The 27,273-nt window shown below is 49.7% G+C and overlaps 1 protein-coding gene across 4 annotated transcripts in view; it reads right to left on the bottom strand.

Annotated features, from left to right (window-relative positions):
• Nucleotides 1-27,273, bottom strand: part of stxbp4 (syntaxin binding protein 4) — a 209,382-nt gene that overhangs the window by 27,735 nt on the left and 154,374 nt on the right. For all 4 annotated transcript variants that reach the window (XR_010966940.1, XM_068003828.1, XM_068003829.1 and 1 more), the window contains one exon: nt 7,086-7,143. Coding sequence is in view for 3 of the 4 variants with exons in the window: in XM_068003828.1 (XP_067859929.1) it covers nt 7,086-7,143 (58 nt within the window). In the remaining variant the exon portion in view is untranslated. The remainder of the gene's footprint in view (nt 1-7,085; nt 7,144-27,273) is intronic.

Below are 27,273 nucleotides of genomic sequence, written 5' to 3'. Positions count from 1 at the left end.
CGTAAAACGTCCCAAGGCGCTTCACAGGAGCGATTATCAAACAAAGTTTGACACTGAGCCACATAAGGAGATATTAGGACAGGTGACCAAAAACTTGGTCAAAGAGGTAGGTTTTAAGGAGCGTCTTAAAGGAGGAGAGAGAGGCAGAAAGGTTTAGGGAGGGAATTCCAGAGCTTAGGGCCCAGGCAGCTGAAGGCACGGCCGCCAATGGTGGAGCGATTAAAATCGGGGATGTACAGGAGGCCAGAATTGGAGGAGCGCAGAGATCTGGGAGGGTGGTAGGGCTGGAGGAGGTTACAGAGATAGGGAGGGGCGAGGCCATGGATGGATTTGAAAACAAGGAGGAATCATAGAATCTAGATTCTATGATTCATCTTCAGCTGCTTCATCAATGACCTTCCCTCCATTATAAGGTCAGAAATGGGGATGTTCGCTGATGATTGCAGTGTTCAGTTCCATTCGCAACCCCTCAAATAATGGAGCAGTCCGTGCCCGCATGCAGCAAGACCTGGACAACATCCAGGTGGCAAGTGGCAAGTAACATTCGCGCCAGACAAGTGCCAGGCAATGACCATCTCCAACAAGAGAGAGTCTAACCACCTCCCCTTGACATTCAACAGCATTACCATCGCCGAATCCCTCACCATCAACATCCTGGGGGTCACCATTGACCAGAAACTTAACTGGACCAGCCACATAAATACTGTGGCTACAAGAGCAGGTCAGAGGCTGGGTATTCTGCAGTGAGTGACTCACCTCCTGACTCCCCAAAGCCTTTCCACCATCTACAAGGCACAAGTCAGGAGTGTGATGGAATACTCTCCACTTGCCTCGATGAGTGCAGCTCCAACAACACTCAAGAAGCTCGACACCATCCAGGACAAAGCAGCCCGCTTGATTGGTACCCCATCCACCACCCTAAACATTCACTCCCTTCACCACCGGCGCACTGTGGCTGCAGTGTGTACCATCCACAGGATGCACTGCAGCAACTCGCCAAGACTTCTTCGACAGCACCTCCCAAACCCGCGACCTCTACCACCTAGAAGGACAAGGGCAGCAGGCACATGGAAACAACACCACCTGCACGTTCCCCTCCAAGTCACACACCATCCCGACTTGGAAATATATTGCCGTTCCTTCATCGTCGCTGGGTCAAAATCCTGGAACTCCCTTCCTAACAGCACTGTGGGAGAACCTTCACCACACGGACTGCAGCGGTTCAAGAAGGCGGCTCACCACCACCTTCTCGAGGGCAATTAGGGATGGGCAATAAATGCCGGCCTCGCCAGCGACGCCCACATCCCATGAACAAATAAACAAAAATCATACCGTTCGGCCCCTCACACCTGTGCTGGCACTGTGAAAGAGCGATCCAATTAGTCCCACTCCCCTGCTCTTTCCCCGTAGCCCTGTAAATCTTTTCCTTATTCAAGTATTTATCCGATTCCCTTTTGAACGTTACTATTGAATCTGCTTCCACCGCCCTTTCAGGCAGCGCATTCCAGATCATAACAACTCGCTGCATAAAAAAAATTCTCTTCAACTCCCTCTGGTTCTTTTGCCAATCACCTTAAATCTGTGTCCTCTGGTTACCGACCCTCCTGCCACTGGAAACAGTTTCTCCTTATTCACTCTATCAAAACCCCATATGATTTTGAACACCTCTTTCAAATCTCCCCTTAACCTTCTCTGTTCTACGGAGAACAATCCCAGCTCCTCCAGTCTCTCCACATAACCAAAGTCCCTCATCCCTGGTACCATTCTGGTAAATCTCTTCCGCACCCTCTCTAAGGTCTTGACGTCCTAACTGCTGGGATCGCGGCCCAGAGATATATTGGACCCGCCTGAGTTTAACTGTCAGTAAAGCACCAAGAAACCTGATTTTACCCTTTTGTTACCATCAAAAAACGTTTAGTTTGTGAATGTGGTCACTGCATAAAGCACATGATGCATGTCAATAACTGGCCTTAGTTGCAGCAGCTGTTGCCAGCTTACAATTCCAATCCCGTCCCCATGCTTGAAAGAATTCCAAATCTGCCATTGCTGCAACTACACTTTCATCTACTTTAGGGTTTGTCCCCTGGAATGTTGGGTGCACCTGCAGGTTAAGTTAAGACAAGCCTGTGTCCCACTGCATTTACAGTGTATGTATTTATTTTCACCTGTCACAGGCCTATAATCAGGACTGGTTCTCAGTTGTCAGCTTCTGCCAGTTTCCTCGGTTGGCATGTCTATCAATTAGTCACTTAAAAACTGGAGGACTGTCCTTGGACCCAGGGTTTCAGTAACTTCAAGCAGCTGCTGTCACCTGAGTGGCACCTGCCTCGCAGTAACTCGATGCAGCTTCTAGCAGCGCAGCTGACACACTGAGCTGGCTCCCCTAACACGTCCCCGACGGTGCAGTAACGCAATCAAAAAAAAAAACAAGGAGGGCTCTCACTGAGCCCAGCTGGTAGCTCGATGCAGCTTCTGCCAGTCACGTGTTATCCAGATGGTCCCTCTCGAGCCCTCCGACGGTAACTCAGTGAAACTCCTTTAATCAGTGAACTAATGGGTGGAAACCGAGGAGAGAAGGAAGAGCTTCAGTAAACAACTGAAAGAAATCACCGGCAGCCACTCTGTGCCTGCGTACTGTCAGAGACGTCCAGTGGCCACACCGAGCACGCAGTGTGTGATTTATTGGTCGTTTTGTTGAGGTCTTCAGCTAGCTCCTTTCAACTATTTGTATTTATTTATTGTGTTCAAATATCTAATAAATAAAGTATTCATTCTATGTCCCATATTTTGATAAGAGTACATAGGGAGAAACTGTTTCCAGTAGCAGAAGGGTCGGTAACCAGAGGACACAGATTTAAGGTGATCGGCAAAAGAGCCAGAGGTGACATGAGGAAACATTTTTTTACGCAGCAAGTTGTTATGATCTGGAATGCGCTGCCTGAGAGGGCGGTGGAAGCAGATTCAATAGTAACTTTCAAAAGGGAATTGGATAAATATTTGAAGGGAAAAAAAATTACAGGTCCAAGGGGAAAGTGCAGGGGAATGGGACTAATTGGGAGCATTTTCAAAGAGCCGGCACAGGCACGATGGGCCGAATGGCCTCCTTTTGTGCTGTATCATTCTGTGATCCTATAGTCTAAGGGTCAGGTGGCTCCACTGAAGGTCTTTTGTTCACTAGCATGTAGCTATCTACGCTTCCCCTTCCTTCATATTTCAACAATTTTTAAAGAACAATTTCCCCAGTGTTGTTCATTTTAAACAGTTTGGTTTGACTTTCTTCTCTTCATGTTCTTCTGAGGTTCTGCACCTTGTACTCTGACTGGCAATATGGGGGCAGGCAGCAACAAACTTCCCTCACCTGCCCCCACATTTTGTCAGTGCCTCTTGTTTCCTCCACTCTCTCTCTCTCTCTTTCTTTCTCTCCTTCCCTTTTTCCTTTCTCTGTTCCCTTTCTCTCGCTTTACCTCTCAACCAACACCACTAAAACAGATTACCTGGTCATTTATCTCATTGTGCTGTTCGTGGGACCGTGCTCTTCATGATTATAACCTCTCATCCCTGGTGACATTGGCCCTCTGGCCCAACTTTGCTGCCAAATAAATTTGGAAAATTACAGTCCGAGCCTCCACTATTTCCTCCCCAGCTTCCCTCAGATGTAAACCATCAAGTCCAGGCGATTTGTCTGCATTTCGTTTGAGCAAATTCAGACAGTCCACTTGATCAGTACCCCTGCCACTACACTCAATAACTATCACCCCTCCATTACCCCGGCGCATCGTGGCTGCAGTGCGTACCACCTACAGGATGCACTGCAGCAGCTCGCCCGAGCTTACTTCGACAGCCCCATCCAGCTCCGCAATCTCTACCACTGAGAAGGACAAGGGCAGCAACATCATGGGATCATCTCTCAGTGCTCCTCCCAGCCGCACACCGCCCTGACGCGGACATGTACCGCTGCTTCTTCATCATCGCTGGGTCGCGATCCTGGAATTCCCTACCTAGCATTATCCCGGGAGTGCCATCAGCACAAGCACTGCAGCGGCTCTGGAAGGCAACCCATCACCAAACTCTCAGGGCAACTATGGATGGGCAACAGATGTGGCCTTGCCATCATCGCCCACACCAAGAGAACAAATAAATAAAAAGTACAATCTCGCTCTCTGAATTACATCCTCCACTAACTATTCTACACCCCCTCTGGTGGTTGGGTAATCTAAACGTCCACCTCCTCTGAGACAAAGTATTTTAACAAATACTTTGTCTCCAAGCTGCAAGCTTACCCCTTTCATCAAGCAGCAGCCCTTTCCTCTCCTCTTAAATGCCTGTGCCCAGGGCTCGGGAAACCCGGAGGCTAAAGGGGAGGCGAGAGATGCCGGCCCCAGCAGGGAAGTGCGCTTCCAGCACTGCTTGTGGGCCAGGAGGAGCAGGAGTGCTTCTCTCTGGCCCCCCCAATCAAATCTTCCGCCGGCACAGGCATGACGGGCCGAATGGCCTCCTCCTGTGCTGTATCATATGATACCATTAATATGGCTACAGAAAACCCTTTACGATTTTTGATCATTTTCTTTCAAGGTCCACCTTAGCCTTTCTAACCTTTCTGTAGTTCTTCTATATTCTACATGTTTGCCCTGACTTTCTTTTATCAAATATCTGCATTAACGAGGCACTGACCAGCGTGAGAATGATGGTATTACAGAGCTGGTCTGTTTCTCTCTTCTTTCCTTTCTGAGAATGCACAGTTTAACAACTGCTTTGTTTCCAAGAGCAGGAGTTGGGTCTGGAGGTGGAACAGATTGGGGATCAAGGGAGGGGGCGAGGCCAGGGAGGGATTCGAAAACCAGGACGAGAATTTTAAAATTGAGGTGTTGCCGGACCGGGAGCCAGTGTAGGTCAGCGAGCACAGGGGGTGATGGGAGAACGGGACTTGGCGCGAGTTAGGATACGGGCAGCAGAGCTTTGGATGAGCTCAAGTTTATGGACGGCGGAAGATGGGAGGTGAGTGAGAGTCAGTGAATGAGAGTGAGTGAGAGACAGTGAGTGAGAGACAATGAGTGAGAGACAGTGAGTGAGAGTGAGTGAGAGACAGTGAGTGAGAGACAATGAGTGAGAGACAGTGAGTGAGAATCAGTGAGAGACAGTGAGTGAGAGACAATGAGTGAGAGTCAGTGAATGAGAGTGAGTGAGAGACAGTGAGTGAGAGACAGTGAGTGAGAGTGAGTGAGAGACAATGAGTGAGAGACAATGAGTGAGAGTGAGTGAGAGACAGTGATTGAGAGACAATGAGTGAGAGACAGTGAGTGAGAGACAATGAGTGAGAGACAGTGAGTGAGAGACAGTGAGTGAGAATCAGTGAGAGACAGTGAGTGAGAGACAATGAGTGAGAGTCAGTGAATGAGAGTGAGTGAGAGACAATGAGTGAGAGACAGTGAATGAGAGTGAGTGAGAGACAATGAGTGAGAGACAATGAGTGAGAGTGAGTGAGAGACAGTGATTGAGAGACAATGAGTGAGAGACAGTGAGTGAGAGACAGTGAGTGAGAGACAGTGAGTGAGAGACAGTGAGTGAGAATCAGTGAGTGAGAATCAGTGAGAGACAGTGAATGAGAGTGAGTGAGAGACAATGAGTGAGAGTCAGTGAATGAGAGTGAGTGAGAGACAATGAGTGAGAGTCAGTGAATGAGAGTGAGTGAGAGACAATGAGTGAGAGACAATGAGTGAGAGTGAGTGAGAGACAGTGAGTGAGAGACAATGAGTGAGAGACAGTGAGTGAGAGTGAGTGAGAGACAATGAGTGAGAGACAGTGAATGAGAGTGAGTGAGAGACAATGAGTGAGAGACAGTGAATGAGAGTGAGTGAGAGACAGTGAGTGAGTGAGAGACAGTGAGTGGGAGACAGTGAGTGAGTGAGAGACAGTGAGTGGGAGACAGTGAGTGAGTGAGAGACAGTGAGTGGGAGACAGTGAGTGAGTGAGAGACAGTGAGTGAGAGACAGTGAGTGGGAGACAGTGAGTGAGTGAGAGACAGTGAGTGGGAGACAGTGAGTGAGTGAGAGACAGTGAGTGAGAGACAGTGAGTGGGAGACAGTGAGTGAGTGAGAGACAGTGAGTGAGAATCAATGAGTGAGAGACAGTGTGAACAAGGAAAGAGTCAGTTTGATTGAGAGATAGTGTGAGTGAGGAGATAGCATGAATGAGAGAGGTGTTATATAAATGCAAGCTGTTGTTGCAATTGCCTTTAGTACTGTCTGGTTCCTTGGACTTTCCTGGTAACTTATTCCAAACTCTGTTACTATGATACTGACAACAGCTCAATGACTATTCCAATGCTCTCGTGGCCAGCCTCCCACCCTCTGTAAACCTGAGCTCATCCAAACCTCTGCTGCCCTGTATCCTAACTTGCACCAAATCCCGTTCTCCCATCACCCCTGTGCTCGATGATCTGCACTGGCTCCCGGTCCAGGAGTGCCATGATTTTACAATTCTCATCCTCGTTCAAATCCCTCCATGGCCTTGCCTCTCCCTATCTCTGTAACCTCCTCCAGCCCTACAACCCTCCGAGATCTCTGCCCTCCTCCAATTCTGGCCTCTTGCGCATCCCCGATTTTAATCGCCCCACCATTGGCGGCCGTGCCTTCAGCTGCCTGGGCCCTAAGCTCTGGAATTCCCTCCCTAAACCCCTCCGCCTCTCTCTCCTCCTTTAAGACGCTCCTTAAAACCCATCTCTTTGGCCAAGTTTTTGGTCACCTGTCCTAATATCTCCTTATGTGGCTCGGTGTCAAATTTTGTTTGATAATCGCTCCTGTGAAGCAACTTGGGACGTTTTACCATGTTAAAGGTGTTATATAAATGCACAGGGGTGTTGCCATGAAGAATCACTCGGCATCTGGCTGGCACCTCCCTGTAGGAGTGTGGCAGAGTTCAGTGGTTTGGGGAGACCGTGGTGCGAATTTAACTCTTACTAATCCGTGGCTCAGCGCAAAGTAGCTTCAAACACATCACCACACTGTACACAGGCATTCTGTAACGCTGCACTTCACAGCATTACCTAGCGCAGTGGCTAGCCCTCGCACATTCTCTGAAGCACTTACTTGATAAAATACTTAATCCCGTCTGCTGTGTAAGCTTCTTCCCATCCATAGGGCAGACCTGCAGTGACAAGCACAGAGTGATCAATCGCTGGGAGCTCAGAGGGAGGACAGACATCTCCAGCAATGGAGTTTCATGGGTTCAACACAAGATCTTGCTCGAATCACCACCGTACTCATTCAAACCACAGTACTCACACTTCTATCACATTTAAAGGGTAACACCGGTGGGGAGGTGCGGGGGAACGGTGTGATATAAAGGGGGGGGGCACTAGTACCACCGGTGGGGAGGTGCGGGGGAACAGTGTGATATAAAGGGGGGGGGCACTAGTACCACCGGTGTGATATAAAGGAGGGGGCACTAGTACCACTCGTGTGATATAAAGGGGGGGGCACTAGTACCACCGGTGTGATATAAAGGGGGGGGCACTAGTGCCTCCGGTGTGATATAAAGGGGGGGGCACTAGTATCACCAGTGTGATATAAAGGAGGGGGCACTAGTATCACCGGTGTGATATAAAGGGGGGGGCACTAGTATCACCGGTGTGATATAAAGGGGGGGGCACTAGTGCCACCGGTGTGATATAAAGGAGGGGGCACTAGTGCCACCGGTGTGATATAAAGGGGGGGGCACTAGTGCCACCGGTGTGATATAAAGGAGGGGGGCACTAGTGCCACTCGTGTGATATAAAGGAGGGGGCACTAGTACCACTCGTGTGATATAAAGGGGGGGGCACTAGTACCACTCGTGTGATATAAAGGGGGGGGCACTAGTGCCACTCGTGTGATATAAAGGAGGGGGCACTAGTACCACCGGTGTGATATAAAGGGGGGGGCACTAGTACCACTCGTGTGATATAAAGGAGGGGGCACTAGTACCACCGGTGTGATATAAAGGGGGGGGCACTAGTGCCACCGGTGTGATATAAAGGAGGGGGGCACTAGTACCACCGGTGTGATATAAAGGAGGGGGCACTAGTACCACTCGTGTGATATAAAGGAGGGGGGCACTAGTGCCTCCGGTGTGATATAAAGGAGGGGGGCACTAGTGCCACTCGTGTGATATAAAGGAGGGGGCACTAGTACCACTCGTGTGATATAAAGGGGGGGGCACTAGTACCACTCGTGTGATATAAAGGAGGGGGCACTAGTATCACCGGTGTGATATAAAGGAGGGGGCACTAGTATCACCGGTGTGATATAAAGGAGGGGGCACTAGTATCACCAGTGTGATATAAAGGGGGGGGGCACTAGTGCCTCCGGTGTGATATAAAGGAGGGGGGCACTAGTATCACCGGTGTGATATAAAGGAGGGGGCACTAGTACCACTCGTGTGATATAAAGGGGGGGGCACTAGTGCCACCGGTGTGATATAAAGGAGGGGGCACTAGTGCCACCGGTGTGATATAAAGGAGGGGGCACTAGTGCCACCGATGTGATATAAAGGAGGGGGCACTAGTACCACCGGTGTGATATAAAGGGGGGGGGCACTAGTACCACCGGTGTGATATAAAGGAGGGGGCACTAGTACCACCGGTGTGATATAAAGGAGGGGGGCACTAGTACCACCGGTGTGATATAAAGGGGGGGGCACTAGTACCACCGGTGTGATATAAAGGAGGGGGCACTAGTGCCACCGGTGTGATATAAAGGGGGGGGCACTAGTGCCACCGGTGTGATATAAAGGAGGGGGGCACTAGTACCACCGGTGTGATATAAAGGGGGGGCACTAGTACCACTCGTGTGATATAAAGGAGGGGGGCACTAGTACCACTCGTGTGATATAAAGGAGGGGGGCACTAGTACCACTCGTGTGATATAAAGGAGGGGGCACTAGTACCACCGGTGTGATATAAAGGGGGGGGCACTAGTATCACCGGTGTGATATAAAGGAGGGGGCACTAGTACCACTCGTGTGATATAAAGGAGGGGGGCGCTAGTACCACTCGTGTGATATAAAGGAGGGGGCACTAGTACCACTCGTGTGATATAAAGGAGGGGGCACTAGTACCACCGGTGTGATATAAAGGGGGGGGCACTAGTATCACCGGTGTGATATAAAGGAGGGGGCACTAGTACCACTCGTGTGATATAAAGGAGGGGGCACTAGTACCACTCGTGTGATATAAAGGAGGGGGCACTAGTACCACCGGTGTGATATAAAGGAGGGGGCACTAGTACCACCGGTGTGATATAAAGGGGGGGGCACTAGTATCACCGGTGTGATATAAAGGAGGGGGCACTAGTACCACTCGTGTGATATAAAGGAGGGGGCACTAGTACCACTCGTGTGATATAAAGGAGGGGGCACTAGTACCACTCGTGTGATATAAAGGAGGGGGCACTAGTGCCACTCGTGTGATATAAAGGAGGGGGCACTAGTATCACCGGTGTGATATAAAGGAGGGGGCACTAGTATCACCAGTGTGATATAAAGGAGGGGGCACTAGTACCACTCGTGTGATATAAAGGGGGGGGCACTAGTACCACTCGTGTGATATAAAGGAGGGGGCACTAGTATCACCGGTGTGATATAAAGGAGGGGGCACTAGTATCACCGGTGTGATATAAAGGAGGGGGCACTAGTATCACCAGTGTGATATAAAGGGGGGGGCACTAGTGCCTCCGGTGTGATATAAAGGAGGGGGCACTAGTGCCTCCGGTGTGATATAAAGGAGGGGGCACTAGTACCACTCGTGTGATATAAAGGGGGGGGCACTAGTGCCACCGGTGTGATATAAAGGAGGGGGCACTAGTGCCACCGGTGTGATATAAAGGAGGGGGCACTAGTGCCACCGATGTGATATAAAGGAGGGGGCACTAGTATCACCGGTGTGATATAAAGGGGGGGGGGCACTAGTACCACCGGTGTGATATAAAGGAGGGGGCACTAGTACCACCGGTGTGATATAAAGGAGGGGGGCACTAGTACCACCGGTGTGATATAAAGGAGGGGGGCACTAGTACCACCGGTGTGATATAAAGGGGGGGCACTAGTACCACTCGTGTGATATAAAGGAGGGGGGCACTAGTACCACCGGTGTGATATAAAGGGGGGGCACTAGTACCACCGGTGTGATATAAAGGGGGGGCACTAGTACCACTCGTGTGATATAAAGGAGGGGGGCACTAGTACCACTCGTGTGATATAAAGGAGGGGGCACTAGTACCACTCGTGTGATATAAAGGAGGGGGCACTAGTACCACCGGTGTGATATAAAGGGGGGGGCACTAGTATCACCGGTGTGATATAAAGGAGGGGGCACTAGTACCACTCGTGTGATATAAAGGAGGGGGGCACTAGTACCACTCGTGTGATATAAAGGAGGGGGCACTAGTACCACTCGTGTGATATAAAGGAGGGGGCACTAGTACCACTCGTGTGATATAAAGGAGGGGGCACTAGTACCACCGGCGTGATATAAAGGAGGGGGCACTAGTGCCACCGGTGTGATATAAAGGAGGGGGCACTAGTACCACCGGCGTGATATAAAGGAGGGGGCACTAGTATCACCGGTGTGATATAAAGGGGGGGCACTAGTACCACTCGTGTGATATAAAGGAGGGGGGCACTAGTACCACCGGTGTGATATAAAGGAGGGGGCACTAGTACCACCGGTGTGATATAAAGGGGGGGGCACTAGTGCCACCGGTGTGATATAAAGGAGGGGGCACTAGTATCACCGGTGTGATATAAAGGAGGGGGCACTAGTGCCACCGGTGTGATATAAAGGAGGGGGCACTAGTGCCACCGGTGTGATATAAAGGAGGGGGCACTAGTATCACCGGTGTGATATAAAGGAGGGGGCACTAGTATCACCGGTGTGATATAAAGGGGGGGGCACTAGTACCACTCGTGTGATATAAAGGAGGGGGCACTAGTGCCTCCGGTGTGATATAAAGGAGGGGGCACTAGTACCACTCGTGTGATATAAAGGGGGGGGCACTAGTACCACTCGTGTGATATAAAGGAGGGGGCACTAGTGCCACCGGTGTGATATAAAGGAGGGGGCACTAGTGCCTCCGGTGTGATATAAAGGAGGGGGCACTAGTGCCTCCGGTGTGATATAAAGGAGGGGGCACTAGTGCCTCCGGTGTGATATAAAGGAGGGGGCACCAGTGCCTCCGGTGTGATATAAAGGGGGGGGCACTAGTACCACTCGTGTGATATAAAGGAGGGGGCACTAGTGCCACCGATGTGATATAAAGGAGGGGGCACTAGTGCCTCCGGTGTGATATAAAGGAGGGGGCACTAGTACCACCGGTGTGATATAAAGGAGGGGGCACTAGTACCACCGGTGTGATATAAAGGAGGGGGCACTAGTACCACCGATGTGATATAAAGGAGGGGGCACTAGTACCACCGGTGTGATATAAAGGAGGGGGCACTAGTATCACCGGTGTGATATAAAGGGGGGGGCACTAGTATCACCGGTGTGATATAAAGGGGGGGGCACTAGTACCACTCGTGTGATATAAAGGAGAGGGCAGTAGTATCACCGGTGTGATATAAAGGAGGGGGCACTAGTGCCACCGATGTGATATAAAGGAGGGGGCACTAGTGCCACCGGTGTGATATAAAGGAGGGGGCACTAGTACCACCGGTGTGATATAAAGGAGGGGGCACTAGTATCACCAGTGTGATATAAAGGAGGGGGCACTAGTATCACCAGTGTGATATAAAGGAGGGGGCACTAGTATCACCAGTGTGATATAAAGGAGGGGGCACTAGTACCACCGGTGTGATATAAAGGAGGGGGCACTAGTATCACCAGTGTGATATAAAGGAGGGGGCACTAGTATCACCAGTGTGATATAAAGGAGGGGGCACTAGTATCACCAGTGTGATATAAAGGAGGGGGCACTAGTACCACCGGTGTGATATAAAGGAGGGGGCACTAGTATCACCAGTGTGATATAAAGGAGGGGGCACTAGTATCACCAGTGTGATATAAAGGAGGGGGCACTAGTATCACCGGTGTGATATAAAGGGGGGGGCACTAGTACCACCGGTGTGATATAAAGGAGGGGGGCACTAGTATCACCGGTGTGATATAAAGGGGGGGGCACTAGTACCACCGGTGTGATATAAAGGAGGGGGCACTAGTATCACCGGTGTGATATAAAGGGGGGGGGCACTAGTACCACCGGTGTGATATAAAGGAGGGGGGCACTAGTATCACCGGTGTGATATAAAGGGGGGGGCACTCGTATCACCGGTGTGATATAAAGGAGGGGGCACTAGTATCACCGGTGTGATATAAAGGGGGGGGCACTAGTATCACCAGTGTGATATAAAGGAGGGGGGCACTAGTATCACCGGTGTGATATAAAGGGGGGGGCACTAGTATCACCAGTGTGATATAAAGGAGGGGGGCACTAGTATCACCGGTGTGATATAAAGGAGGGGGCACTAGTACCACCGGTGTGATATAAAGGAGGGGGGCACTAGTATCACCGGTGTGATATAAAGGGGGGGGCACTAGTACCACTCGTGTGATATAAAGGGGGGGGGGCACTAGTATCACCGGTGTGATATAAAGGGGGGGGCACTAGTACCACTCGTGTGATATAAAGGGGGGGGGGCACTAGTATCACCGGTGTGATATAAAGGAGGGGGGCACTAGTACCACCGGTGTGATATAAAGGAGGGGGCACTCGTGCCACCGGTGTGATATAAAGGAGGGGGCACTAGTGCCACCGGTGTGATATAAAGGAGGGGGGCACTAGTGCCACCGGTGTGATATAAAGGAGGGGGCACTAGTGCCACCGGTGTGATATAAAGGGGGGGGCACTAGTGCCACCGGTGTGATATAAAGGAGGGGGGCACTAGTGCCACCGATGTGATATAAAGGAGGGGGCACTAGTGCCACCGGTGTGATATAAAGGAGGGGGCACTAGTGCCACCGGTGTGATATAAAGGAGGGGGGCACTAGTGCCACCGATGTGATATAAAGGAGGGGGCACTAGTACCACCGGTGTGATATAAAGGAGGGGGCACTAGTACCACCGGTGTGATATAAAGGGGGGGCACTAGTGCCACCGGTGTGATATAAAGGAGGGGGCACTAGTGCCACCGATGTGATATAAACGAGGGGGCACTAGTACCACCGGTGTGATATAAAGGGGGGGGCACTAGTGCCACCGGTGTGATATAAAGGAGGGGGGCACTAGTGCCACCGGTGTGATATAAAGGAGGGGGCACTAGTGCCACCGGTGTGATATAAAGGAGGGGGCACTAGTGCCACCGGTGTGATATAAAGGGGGGGGCACTAGTGCCACCGGTGTGATATAAAGGAGGGGGCACTAGTGCCACCGGTGTGATATAAAGGAGGGGGCACTAGTGCCACCGGTGTGATATAAAGGAGGGGGCACTAGTGCCACCGGTGTGATATAAAGGAGGGGGCACTAGTGCCACCGGTGTGATATAAAGGAGGGGGCACTAGTGCCACCGGTGTGATATAAAGGAGGGGGGCACTAGTGCCACCGATGTGATATAAAGGAGGGGGCACTAGTACCACCGGTGTGATATAAAGGGGGGGGCACTAGTGCCACCGGTGTGATATAAAGGGGGGGGCACTAGTGCCACCGGTGTGATATAAAGCGGGGGGCACTAGTGCCACCGGTGTGATATAAAGGAGGGGGCACTAGTACCACTCGTGTGATATAAAGGAGGGGGGCACTAGTACCACTCGTGTGATATAAAGGAGGGGGGCGCTAGTGCCTCCGGTGTGATATAAAGGTGGGGGCACTAGTGCCACCGGTGTGATATAAAGGAGGGGGCACTAGTACCACTCGTGTGATATAAAGGAGGGGGGCGCTAGTACCACTCGTGTGATATAAAGGAGGGGGCACTAGTACCACTCGTGTGATATAAAGGAGGGGGGCGCTAGTGCCTCCGGTGTGATATAAAGGAGGGGGGCACTAGTACCACTCGTGTGATATAAAGGAGGGGGCACTAGTGCCTCCGGTGTGATATAAAGGAGGGGGGCACTAGTGCTCCTGCTCTTACTGGCTCCACAGAAATGGAACCTTTATTTGAACGACCTCTAACCGGCCCTTTAAGGACTGCTGGTCATGCCACTCAAGACCAGGGAGCAAGTGGGCGGAGCACGCCATGCGGGGTGCAAGCTCCGGCCATTTGCTGACCAATTTTGACCGGGGGTCCTACAACCGGTGTAAAGGCCCCGATCTGCATATGCAAGACGCCTAACGCTCGTTTCAGGAGGGCCCCCTGGACAGCGAGAAGTCGGCGACTTCCGACTGGACAGCAGGCGCACGTCCGGGTGAGATTTGATGCGGGGGATCGTGAACCCAATATTCGTGTCCCCATTCCCCGTCATATCCAGCAACGGTTTCTCCCCGCACCGCTGGAGGAATAGTTCAATGTGAACAGCATTTAAAATCCGGAGTAAAATGGAATCAACGGATACTGGGGATCGAGAAGCTAAAGTTGACAGTAACGCAGCCCAACAGAAATATCTAACGTAATTATTTATAGAACGAATGCAAAATTAATCCACAAATGTGAAGGGCACTGGAGGAAACTGTTAGCTGCCAGGAGTCGCAGGAGGTCCCCGAGCAGGAAAGCAGCCCAGACACAGCAGACAGAGAGCAGGAGGGACAGATATCTCCGCAGTGCCAGGCCAATGTGGCTCACAAACAGGACCAGAAGTGGCCAGTGCTGCATCTGGCCCCACTTCAGCCTCTGACCTGGTCCCTTTTTAACTTTGCCCAACACTTTTTTAAAGTTTGTTTTCTCTCCCACGTTTCAGGCCATTATTCACACCCTCCTCCCCTCACGTAGAGGTTTATAAAATTCAATTTGGGAGTGGGTGGGGGGAAATTGAACTCCTGCCCGGGAACTGCAATGGGAGGCATCTTTTAAGGGAAAATTGGTTAAATATTCGAAGCAGAGGAAGAGACAGAGAATTTGGGGAGAGTGCAGGGCGGTGGGATTAGTTTTTGGATTTCTCTTAGCAAAGAGCTGGCACAGACACAATGAGCCGAAAGGCTTCGTCCTGCGCTGTAAACTACCAGAAACAGATTACCGTTCGCTCATTTGTTATTTGTGGGATCTTGCTGAGCGTCAATTGACTGCTGCATTTGCCTATGTAACACCAGTGACTGCACTCTGAAAGTAATCCATTGGCTGTAAATCGCTTTGGGACGTCCTGAGGGTGCGATAAGATCAGTTATTTTCTCTATTTCAGATCCTGTCGGACATGATTTACATTTCTGGAGTTTTCTGTTTTTATATTTACATTTGCAGATTTTTTTCTAGCTTTAGCAACTGAACAGAATGCTGAAATAGCCGATCATTAAGGGGGGAAGTCATTTGGATTGTACGCAGTAACAGCGAGACCACAAAGACCCTCACTTCCTGTTTTACACACGCCACTGATGTAGCAAGTACATGATTCCTAAAAGTGAATTTTGTCACCTTTTATTAATTTTAAAAATTAAAAAAAAATTAGGCACAATCATCTCCTGATGAAAGGAGGTGATACCTGAGGATGCATCATTCCATAATCTAACTCTGTGGAAGTACGACTTCAAGTTATATTACATATCTGAGATTCTCCACAGGCTGGAGTGTGTCACACACAGGGGATAACACACAGATGGAGTGTGTCACACAGGGGATAACACACAGATGGTGTGTGTCACACAGGGGATAACACACAGATGGTGTGTGTCACACAGGGGATAACACACAGATGGTGTGTGTCACACAGGGGATAACATACAGGATAGAGCCTGTCACACAGGGGATAACACACAGGATAGAGCCTGTCACACAGGGGATAACACACAGATGGTGTGTGTCACACAGGGGATAACACACAGATGGTGTGTGTCACACAGGGGATAACACACAGATGGAGTGTGTCACACAGGGGATAACACACAGATGGAGTGTGTCACACAGGGGATAACACACAGATGGTGTGTGTCACACAGGGGATAACACACAGATGGAGTGTGTCACACAGGGGATAACACACTGATGGAGTGTGTCACACAGGGGATAACACACAGATGGTGTGTGTCACATAGGGGATAACACACAGATGGAGTGTGTCACACAGGGGATAACACACAGATGGTGTGTGTCACACACAGGGGATAACACACAGATGGAGTGTGTCACACAGGGGATAACACACAGATGGAGTGTCACACAGGGGATAACACACAGATGGAGTGTGTCACACAGGGGATAACACACAGATGGTGTGTGTCACACAGGGGATAACACACAGATGGTGTGTGTCACACAGGGGATAACACACAGATGGAGTGTGTCACACAGGGGATAACACACAGATGGTGTGTGTCACACAGGGGATAACACACAGATGGAGTGTGTCACACAGGGGATAACACACAGATGGAGTGTGTCACACAGGGGATAACACACAGGATAGAGCCTGTCACACACAGGATCATGTGCAGGTTGGGGTATCAACTGGATGAAACTGCAGCGTCCTCTAGTTACCTCCCGCAGCTCTATAAATAAACTGATAAAGACACAGGATATGTGGATTCACTTATTGCATTTTACTGGTTTTGGCTTGGCGTCATTTGATTCCCCAGGGGCCGGCCTCTTGGCTTTGTCCTTCAGTTGAAAGAGCTGCCAAGGTGACCAGGGCGGGGTATTTCCTCCCCGTGCCCCAGTAGCCGTGAGTCCAAGGCACTCTCTCTCTCTCTCTCTCTCTCTGGGCTTCTGGTAATGGGTCCTCAGGGAGACTCCTTTCTCAATGAGAAGCCGGGCCCAACATCTGGAGCGGGAACTTCTTCAATAATGTCCTGGAGGAATTCCACCAAGGACTCCAAAAGGCAAAGGGCCAATACTATCTGGCGGCACTCTGCCAGCTGGCTACACTGGCACAGAGAAGCAGACACACATCATTCCCACCACCACAGTTACAGTGCTCTCCGATATCAGCCTTCACCCACACGCACTACACCTAAGCCTCGAGACCCCGAGCTGCCTCGCGGCATCAGCCAAACGCCACGTAAGGTGATACACTTGAAATGTTTATGTTGAGAATGTGCCAGCGGTGATAATAATTACTGGCAGTTTGTATCCGTTGCTTCTGACAAAGGCTCCAACGCCAAATGTTAGCCTGTCTTTCTCTTTCAGAGGCTGGCTTGACCAGTTGATGAAATGTTAAACCCCCCCCCCCGGTGGATGTTGAAGATCCCATGGAACTAGTCAGAGAAGAGCAGGGAGCTCTCCCGCTGTCCTGGTCAACATTCATCTCGTCTTTCAGATGAAACGTTAAACCGAGGCTCCGTCTGTCCCTCTCAGGTGGACGTAAAAGATCCCATGGCCACTATTCGAAGAAGAGCAGGGGAGTTCTCCCCGGTGTCCTGGGCCAATATTCATCCCTCAACCAACATCACTAAAAACAGATTATCTGGTCATTATCACCTTGCTGTTTGTGGGATCTTGCTGTGCCCAAATTAGCTGTCGCATTTCCTGCATTACAACAGTGACTACACTTCAAAATGTACGTCATTGGCTGTAAAGCTCCTCTGGGGCGTATGAGGTTGTTAAAGGCGCTGTGTAAATGCAAGTCTTTCTCTCTTTCCCTCAACCAACACCAGAACACAGATCAGCTGGTTATGCATTTCCTCCACTGAGCACAAAACAACCTACACATTAGCCGACACAACACCAGTCGCTACACTTCAATCGCACTTCAATTTCCTGTGAACTGCTTTGAGATGTTTGAGAGAGGTGATGGGGCGCTATGTAAATACAAGACTTTCTTTCGCTGTCCTGTGCTTTACCAGCATTTTGTTTTCATTTTGCGTTCCCCGCCAGTCAACGAGCTCCGACTGTCTCTCAGCAAACCCGCAGGAAAGACACTGGGGGTGAAATTCTACTTTGGCAGGGGGAACAAAACAGGTGATCGCAGAGCACACTTCATTGGAAAGGAAGATCGGGCGGGGTGTATAACGGGCGGGGTGTGTGACGGGTGGGGTGTGTGACAGGGGGTGTGACGGGGGTGCGTGTGACAGGTGTGTGTGTGATGCGGTGTGTGATAGACAGGGTGTGTGAAGGACAGGGTGTGATGGACGGGGTGTGTGATGAATGGGGTGTGTGACGGGTGGGTGTGTGATGGGGTGTGTGATAGACGGCGTGTGTGACAGGTGGGGTGTGTGACGGCTGGGGTGTGTGAGACAGGCGGGTGTGTGACAGGTGAGGTGTGTGACAGGTGGGGTGTGTGACGGCTGGGGTGTGTGAGACAGGCGGGTGTGTGACAGGTGAGGTGTGTGACAGGTGAGGTGTGTGACAGGTGAGGTGTGTGATGGCTGTGTGTGTGATGGGGTGTGTGACGGGCAGGGTGTGTGACGGGCGGGGTGTGTGACGGGCGGGGTGTGTGACGGGTGTGTGACGGGCAGGGTGTGTGACGGGCAGGGTGTGTGACGGGTGTGTGACGGGCAGGGTGTGTGACGGGCGGGGTGTGTGACGGGCGGGGTGTGTGACGGGTGTGTGACGGGCAGGGTGTGGCCACACGTGCAGTGTCGACTCACACCTAACACTCCCCAAACCAAATCAAACCACCCCTGAAATGTCCATTCACCCTCCTCTCCAGAAGGTGCTGACACTTGCTGGAGTCCAGCTCCGCAGACACGTCTGACCAGTCTCCGTCTGTGACCTTAGACGGTGAGCGTGGGCAGATTAATCAACCTTGGGAAGCACTACAGCCGAGCCTCATACTGCCCTCCTCCGCTGTCCACACGTACTCTCTCTCCGGCGGGAGTCAACGAACAGCGATGTGAAGCAGGGGGATTCGCATCCCCCAGCTCGGGGGCGTTTAAAGGGGCCGACTCAGCGGGAGACAGCGACCAAACCTTTTGTTCTTTGTGGATTAGGCCAGGTGGAAAAACTGTAAAAGACCGGGCACTGTGAGGTGGGGAGGGAGTGTGATAATATCCCCCCGGCCCCCCCACCCCGAGATGCCTGGCCAAGGATTGCCTGTCCTCCCCTCCTTATCGCTGTTACGATGCGGGTTTAGTAGTTTACATTGGTTCACACAGATGTTAAGAAAAATCACTCCAAGTTATTCAATAGCGAACAGTTATGGCAAGCAACAAGATTTTAAAGATGCTTTAACCGTCTCTTCTCACCGACCGCTGACATGAAAAACCCATTGAACATGTCTTAAATAATGGAATGTGACAGGCATTTATACTGTTCACCAGTCCCACAAGTTCCACCCGTCCCATTTCATTAGTGAACCCTCCTTCAACAAGGAATCGGTCCGCAGTGCACAGTCCACCAGCATGACTGTGCCCATGCAGGAACCAGAGGAGGCAGGACTGAAACAGCATGAGGGGAAGCCGGGCTGTGGGAAGGTGCAAGGGATGTACGCAATTGCCAACATGTTGATTCGCCAGCATCTTGGCACCGGTTCAGAGTCGCAGTGTCACATGTTCGTTTCGACTGTGTTTTTAACACTAATCCTGGAGAGGGGAAGCCAGCACAGTGAGTGAGGCAATACAGTGAGTGAGGCGATACAGTGAGTGAGGCAATACAGTGAGTGAGGCGATACAGCGAGTGAGGTGATACAGGGAGTGAGGTGATACAGTGAGAGAGGTGATACAGTGAGTGAGGCAATACAGTGAGTGAGGCAATACAGTGAGAGAGGTAATACAGTGAGTGAGGCAATACAGTGAGTGCGGCGATACAGTGAGAGAGGTGATACAGTGAGAGAGGTGATACAGTGAGTGAGGCGATACAGTGAGAGAGGCAATACAGTGAGTGAGGTAATACAGTGAGTGAGGCGATACAGTGAGTGAGGTGATACAGTGAGTGAGGTGATACAGTGAGAGAGGTGATACAGTGAGTGAGGCGATACAGTGAGTGAGGTAATACAGTGAGTGAGGCGATACAGTGAGTGAGGCGATACAGTGAGTGAGGCAATACAGTGAGTGAGGTAATACAGTGAGTGAGGTGATACAGTGAGAGAGGCGATACAGCGAGTGAGGCGATACAGTGAGTGAGGTAATACAGTGAGTGAGGTGATACAGTGAGTGAGGCGATACAGCGAGTGAGGCGATACAGTGAGTGAGGCGATACAGTGAGAGAGGTGATACAGTGAGTGAGGCAATACAGTGAGTGAGGTGATACAGCGAGTGAGGCGATACAGCGAGTGAGGTAATACAGTGAGAGAGGCGATACAGCGAGAGAGGCGATACAGCGAGTGAGGCGATACAGTGAGTGAGGCGATACAGTGAGTGAGGCGATACAGTGAGAGAGGTAATACAGTGAGTGAGGCAATACAGTGAGTGAGGTGATAGAGTGAGTGAGGTAATAGAGTGAGTGAGGCAATACAGTGAGTGAGGCAATACAGTGAGTGAGGCGATACAGTGAGAGAGGTAATACAGTGAATGAAGCGATACAGTGAGTGAGGCAATACAGTGAGTGAGGCAATACAGTGAGTGAGGTGATACAGTGAGTGAGGTAATACAGTGAGTGAGGCAATACAGTGAGTGAGGCGATACAGTGAGAGAGGTAATACAGTGAATGAAGCGATACAGTGAGTGAGGCAATACAGTGAGTGAGGCGATACAGCGAGTGAGGCAATACAGTGAATGAAGCGATACAGTGAGTGAGGCGATACAGTGAGTGAGGCAATACAGTGAGTGAGGCAATAGTGAGTGAGGTAATACAGTGAGTGAGGTAATACAGTGAGTGAGGCAATACAGTGAGTGAGGTAATACAGTGAGTGAGGCAATACAGTGAGTGTGGCAATACAGTGAGTGAGGCGATACAGCGAGTGAGGCGATACAGTGAGTGAGGTAATACAGTGAGAGAGGTAATACAGTGAGTGAAGTAATACAGTGAGTGAGGCGATACAGTGAGTGAGGTAATACAGTGAGTGAGGCAATACAATGAGTGAGGCAATACAGTGAGTGAGGCAATACAGTGAGTGAGGCAATACAGTGAGAGAGGTAATACAGTGAGTGAAGTAATACAGTGAGTGAGGTGATACAGTGAGTGAGGCAATACAGTGAGTGAGGCAATACAGTGAGAGAGGTAATACAGTGAGTGAGGCAATACAGTGAGTGTGGCAATACAGTGAGTGAGGCAATACAGTGAGAGGTAATACAGTGAGTGAGGCGATAGTGAGTGAGGTAATACAGTGAGTGAAGCAATACAGTGAGTGAAGTGATACAATGAGTGAGGTGATACAGTGAGTGAGGTTATACAGTGAGTGAAGCAATACAGTGAGTGAAGTGATACAATGAGTGAGGTGATACAGTGAGTGAGGTAATACAGTGAGTGAGGTAATACAGTGAGTGAGGTAATACAGTGAGTGAGGTAATACAGTGAGTGAGGTGATACAGTGAGTGAGGTGATAGTGAGTGAGGTAATACAGTGAGTGAAGCAATACAGTGAGTGAAGTGATACAATGAGTGAGGTGATACAGTGAGTGAGGTAATACAGTGAGTGAGGCAATACAGTGAGTGCGGCAATACAGTGAGTGAGGCGATACAGTGAGAGAGGTGATACAGTGAGTGAGGCGATACAGTGAGTGAGGCAATACAGTGAGTGAGGTAATACAGTGAGTGAGGCGATACAGTGAGTGAGGTAATACAGTGAGAGAGGCGATACAGCGAGTGAGGCGATACAGTGAGAGAGGTAATACAGTGAATGAAGCGATACAGTGAGTGAGGCAATACAGTGAGTGAGGCAATACAGTGAGTGAGGCAATACAGTGAGTGAGGTGATGCAGTGAGTGAGGCAATACAGTGAGTGAGGCGATACAGTGAGAGAGGTAATACAGTGAATGAAGCGAAACAGTGAGTGAGGCAATACAGTGAGTGAGGCGATACAGCGAGTGAGGCAATACAGTGAGTGAGGTAATACAGTGAGTGAGGCAATACAGTGAGTGAGGTAATACAGTGAGTGAGGTAATACAGTGAGTGAGGCAATACAGTGAGTGAGGCGATACAGCGAGTGAGGCGATACAGTGAGTGAGGTAATACAGTGAGAGAGGTAATACAGTGAGTGAAGTAATACAGTGAGTGAGGCGATACAGTGAGTGAGGTAATACAGTGAGTGAGGCAATACAGTGAGTGAGGCAATACAGTGAGTGAAGTAATACAGTGAGTGAGGCGATACAGTGAGTGAGGTAATACAGTGAGTGAGGCAATACAGTGAGTGAGGCAATACAGTGAGAGAGGTAATACAGTGAGTGTGGCAATACAGTGAGTGAGGCAATACAGTGAGAGGTAATACAGTGAGTGAGGCGATAGTGAGTGAGGTAATACAGTGAGTGAAGCAATACAGTGAGTGAAGTGATACAATGAGTGAGGTGATACAGTGAGTGAGGTTATACAGTGAGTGAAGCAATACAGTGAGTGAAGTGATACAATGAGTGAGGTGATACAGTGAGTGAGGTAATACAGTGAGTGAGGTAATACAGTGAGTGAGGTGATACAGTGAGTGAAGCAATACCGTGAGTGAAGCAATACAGTGAGTGAGGCGATACAGTGAGTGAGATGATACAGTGAGTGAGGCGATACAGTGAGTGAGGCAATACAGTGAGTGAAGCAATACAGTGAGTGAGGTGATACAGTGAGTGAGGTGATACAGTGAGTGAAGCAATACAGTGAGAGAGGTAATACAGTGAGTGAGGTAATACAGTGAGTGAGGTAATACAGTGAGTGAGGTAATACAGTGAGTGAGGTAATACAGTGAGTGAGGTGATACAGTGAGTGAAGCAATACAGTGAGTGAGGTGATACAGTGAGTGAAGCAATACAATGAGTGAGGTGATACAGTGAGTGAGGTAATACAGTGAGTGAGGTAATACAGTGAGTGAGGTGATACAATGAGTGAAGCAATACAGTGAGTGAGGCGATACAGTGAGTGAGGCAATACAGTGAGTGAAGCAATACAGTAAGTGTGGTGATACAATGAGTGAGGCGATACAGTGAGTGAAGCAATACAGTGAGTGAAGCAATACAGTGAGTGAGGTGATACAGTGAGTGAGGTGATACAGTGAGTGAAGCTATACAGTGAGAGAGGTGATACAGTGAGTGAGGTAATACAGTGAGTGAGGCGATACAGTGAGTGAGGTGATACAGTGAGTGAAGCAATACAGTGAGTGAGGTGATACAGTGAGAGAGGTGATACAGTGAGAGAGGTGATACAGTGAGAGAGGTGATACAGTGAGTGAGGCAATACAGTGAGTGAGGTGATACAGTGCGTGAGGTGATACAGTGAGTGAGGTGATACAGTGAGTGAGGCGATACGGTGAGTGAGGTGATACAGTGAGTGAGGTGATACAGTGAGTGAGGCAATACAGTGAGTGAGGCGATACAGTGAGTGAGGTGATACAGTGAGTGAAGCGATACAGTGAGTGAGGTGATACAGTGAGTGAGGCGATACAGTGAGTGAGGTGATACAGTGAGTGAGGCGATAGTGAGTGAGGTGATACAGTGAGTGAGGCGATACAGTGAGTGAGGTGATACAGTGAGTGAGGCGATACAGTGAGTGAGGCGATACAGTGAGTGAGGCGATACAGTGAGTGTCACGATACTGCGAGTGAGTCAATACAATGAGTGAGTCAATACAGTGAGTGAGGCAATACAATGAGTGAGTCAATACAGTGAGTGAGGCAATACAGTGAGTGAGGTGATACAGTGAGAGAGGTGATACAGTGAGAGAGGTGATACAGTGAGTGAGGCAATACAGTGAGTGAGGTGATACAGTGAGTGAGGTGATACAGTGAGTGAGGCGATACAGTGAGTGAGGTGATACAGTGAGTGAGGCGATACAGTGAGTGAGGTGATACAGTGAGTGAGGCGATAGTGAGTGAGGTGATACAGTGAGTGAGGCGATACAGTGAGTGAGGCGATACAGTGAGTGAGGCGATACAGTGAGTGAGGCGATACAGTGAGAGAGGTGATACAGTGAGAGGTAATAAAGTGAGTGAGGTAATACAGTGAGTGAAGCAATTATGTGAGTGAGGTGATACAGTGAGTGAGGTGATACAGGGAGTGAGGCAATACAGTGAGTGTCACGATACTGCGAGTGAGTCAATACAATGAGTGAGTCAATACAGTGAGTGAGGCAATACAATGAGTGAGTCAATACATTGAGTGAGGTAATACAGGGAGTAAGTCAAGACAGTGAGTGAGGTGATACAGTGAGTGAGGTGATACAGGGAGTGAGGTAATGCAGTGAGTGAGGTGATACAGCGAGTGAGTCAATACAATGAGTCAGTCAATACAGTGAATGAGGCAATACAGGGAGTAAGTCAATACAGTGAATGAGGCAACACAGCGAGTGAGTCAATACAGTGAGTGAGATACTACAGTGAGTGAGGTGATACAGTGAGAGAGATGATACAGTGAGAGAGATGATACAGTGAGAGAGGTGATACAGTGAGAGAGGTGATACAGTGAGTGAGGCAATACAGTGAGTGAGGCAATACAGTGAGTGAGGTGATACAGTGAGTGAGGTGATACAGTGAGTGAGGCAATACAGTGAGTGAGGCGATACAGTGAGTGAGGTGATACAGTGAGTGAGGCGATACAGTGAGTGAGGTGATACAGTGAGTGAGGTGATACAGTGAGAGAGGTGATACAGTGAGTGAGGCAATACAGTGAGTGAGGTGATACAGTGAGTGAGGTGATACAGTGACTGAGGCAATACAGTGAGTGAGGCAATACAGTGAGTGAGGCAATACAGTGAGTGAGGTAATACAGTGAGTGAGGCGATACAATGAGTGAGGCGATAGTGAGTGAGGCGATACAGTGAGTGAGGTAATACAGTGAGTGAGGCGATACAATGAGTGAGGCGATAGTGAGTGAGGCGATACAGTGAGAGAGGTGATACAGTGAGTGAGGCGATACAGTGAGAGGTAATACAGTGAGTGAGGTAATACAGTGAGTGAAGCAATTATGTGAGTGAGGTGATACAGTGAGTAAGGTGATACAGGGAGTGAGGCAATACAGTGAGTGTCGCGATACTGCGAGTGAGTCAATACAATGAGTGAGTCAATACAGTGAGTGAGGCAATACAATGAGTGAGTCAATACATTGAGTGAGGCAATACAGGGAGTAAGTCAATACAGTGAATGAGGCAACACAGCGAGTGAGTCAATACAGTGAGTGAGATACTACAGTGAGTGAGGTGATACAGTGAGAGAGATGATACAGTGAGAGAGGTGATACAGTGAGTGAGGTGATACAGTGAGAGAGGTGATACAGTGAGTGAGGCGATACAGTGAGTGAGGTAATACAGTGAGTGAGGCGATAGAGTGAGTGAGGCGATACAGTGAGTGAGGCAATACAGTGAGTGAGGTGATACAGTGAGAGAGGCGATACAGCGAGTGAGGCGATACAGTGAGTGAGGTAATACAGTGAGTGAGGTGATACAGTGAGTGAGGCGATACAGCGAGTGAGGCGATACAGTGAGTGAGGCGATACAGTGAGAGAGGTGATACAGTGAGTGAGGCAATACAGTGAGTGAGGTGATACAGTGAGTGAGGCGATACAGCGAGTGAGGCGATACAGTGAGTGAGGTAATACAGTGAGAGAGGCGATACAGCGAGAGAGGCGATACAGCGAGTGAGGCGATACAGTGAGTGAGGCGATACAGTGAGAGAGGTAATACAGTGAGTGAGGTAATACAGTGAGTGAGGCGATACAATGAGTGAGGCGATAGTGAGTGAGGCGATACAGTGAGTGAGGTAATACAGTGAGTGAGGCGATACAATGAGTGAGGCGATAGTGAGTGAGGCGATACAGTGAGAGAGGTGATACAGTGAGTGAGGCGATACAGTGAGAGGTAATACAGTGAGTGAGGTAATACAGTGAGTGAAGCAATTATGTGAGTGAGGTGATACAGTGAGTAAGGTGATACAGGGAGTGAGGCAATACAGTGAGTGTCGCGATACTGCGAGTGAGTCAATACAATGAGTGAGTCAATACAGTGAGTGAGGCAATACAATGAGTGAGTCAATACATTGAGTGAGGTAATACAGGGAGTAAGTCAAGACAGTGAGTGAGGTGATACAGTGAGTGAGGTGATACAGGGAGTGAGGTAATGCAGTGAGTGAGGCAATACAGGGAGTAAGTCAATACATTGAGTGAGGTGATACAGCGAGTGAGTCAATACAATGAGTCAGTCAATACAGTGAATGAGGCAATACAGGGAGTAAGTCAATACAGTGAATGAGGCAACACAGTGAGTGAGTCAATACAGTGAGTGAGATACTACAGTGAGTGAGGTGATACAGTGAGAGAGGTAATACAGCGAGTGAGGTGATACAGTGAGTGAGTCAATAGTGAGTGAGGCGATACAGTGAGTGAGTCAATATAGTGAGTGAGATACCACAGCGAGTGAGGCGATACAGCGAGTGAGTCAATACAGTGAGTGAGATAATAGTGAGTGAGGCAATACAGTGAGTGAGGCGATACAGTGAGTGAGGCGATACAGTGAGTGAGGTAATACAGTGAGTGAGGCGATACAGAGAGTGAGGTAATACAGTGAGTGAAGTAATACAGTGAGTGAGGTGATACAGTGAGTGAGGCGATACAGTGAGTGAGGTAATACAGTGAGTGAGTCAATACAGAGAGTGAGGTAATACAGTGAGTGAAGTAATACAGTGAGTGAGGTGATACAGTGAGTGAGGTGATACAGTGAGTGAGGTGATACAGTGAGAGAGGTGATACAGTGAGTGAGGCAATACAGTGAGTGAGGCGATACAGTGAGTGAGGTGATACAGTGAGTGAGGTGATACAGTGAGAGAGGTGATACAGTGAGTGAGGCAATACAGTGAGTGAGGCGATACAGTGAGTGAGGTGATACAGTGAGTGAGGTGATACAGTGAGTGAGGCGATACAGTGAGTGAGGTGATACAGTGAGTGAAGCAATACAGTGAGTGAGGTGATACAGTGAGAGAGGTGATACAGTGAGAGAGGTGATACAGTGAGTGAGGCAATACAGTGAGTGAGGTGATACAGTGAGTGAGGCAATACAGTGAGTGAGGCGATACAGTGAGTGAGGCGATACAGTGAGTGAGGCGATACAGTGAGTGAGGTGATACAGTGAGTGAGGCGATACAGTGAGTGAGGCGATACAGTGAGTGAGGCGATACAGTGAGTGAGGTGATACAGTGAGTGAGGCGATACAGTGAGTGAGGTGATACAGT

Source organism: Heptranchias perlo, chromosome 23 (genome assembly GCF_035084215.1).
Source record: "Heptranchias perlo isolate sHepPer1 chromosome 23, sHepPer1.hap1, whole genome shotgun sequence".
Taxonomy (NCBI): domain Eukaryota; kingdom Metazoa; phylum Chordata; class Chondrichthyes; order Hexanchiformes; family Hexanchidae; genus Heptranchias; species Heptranchias perlo.
This window is presented reverse-complemented; position numbering and strand designations above follow the sequence as displayed.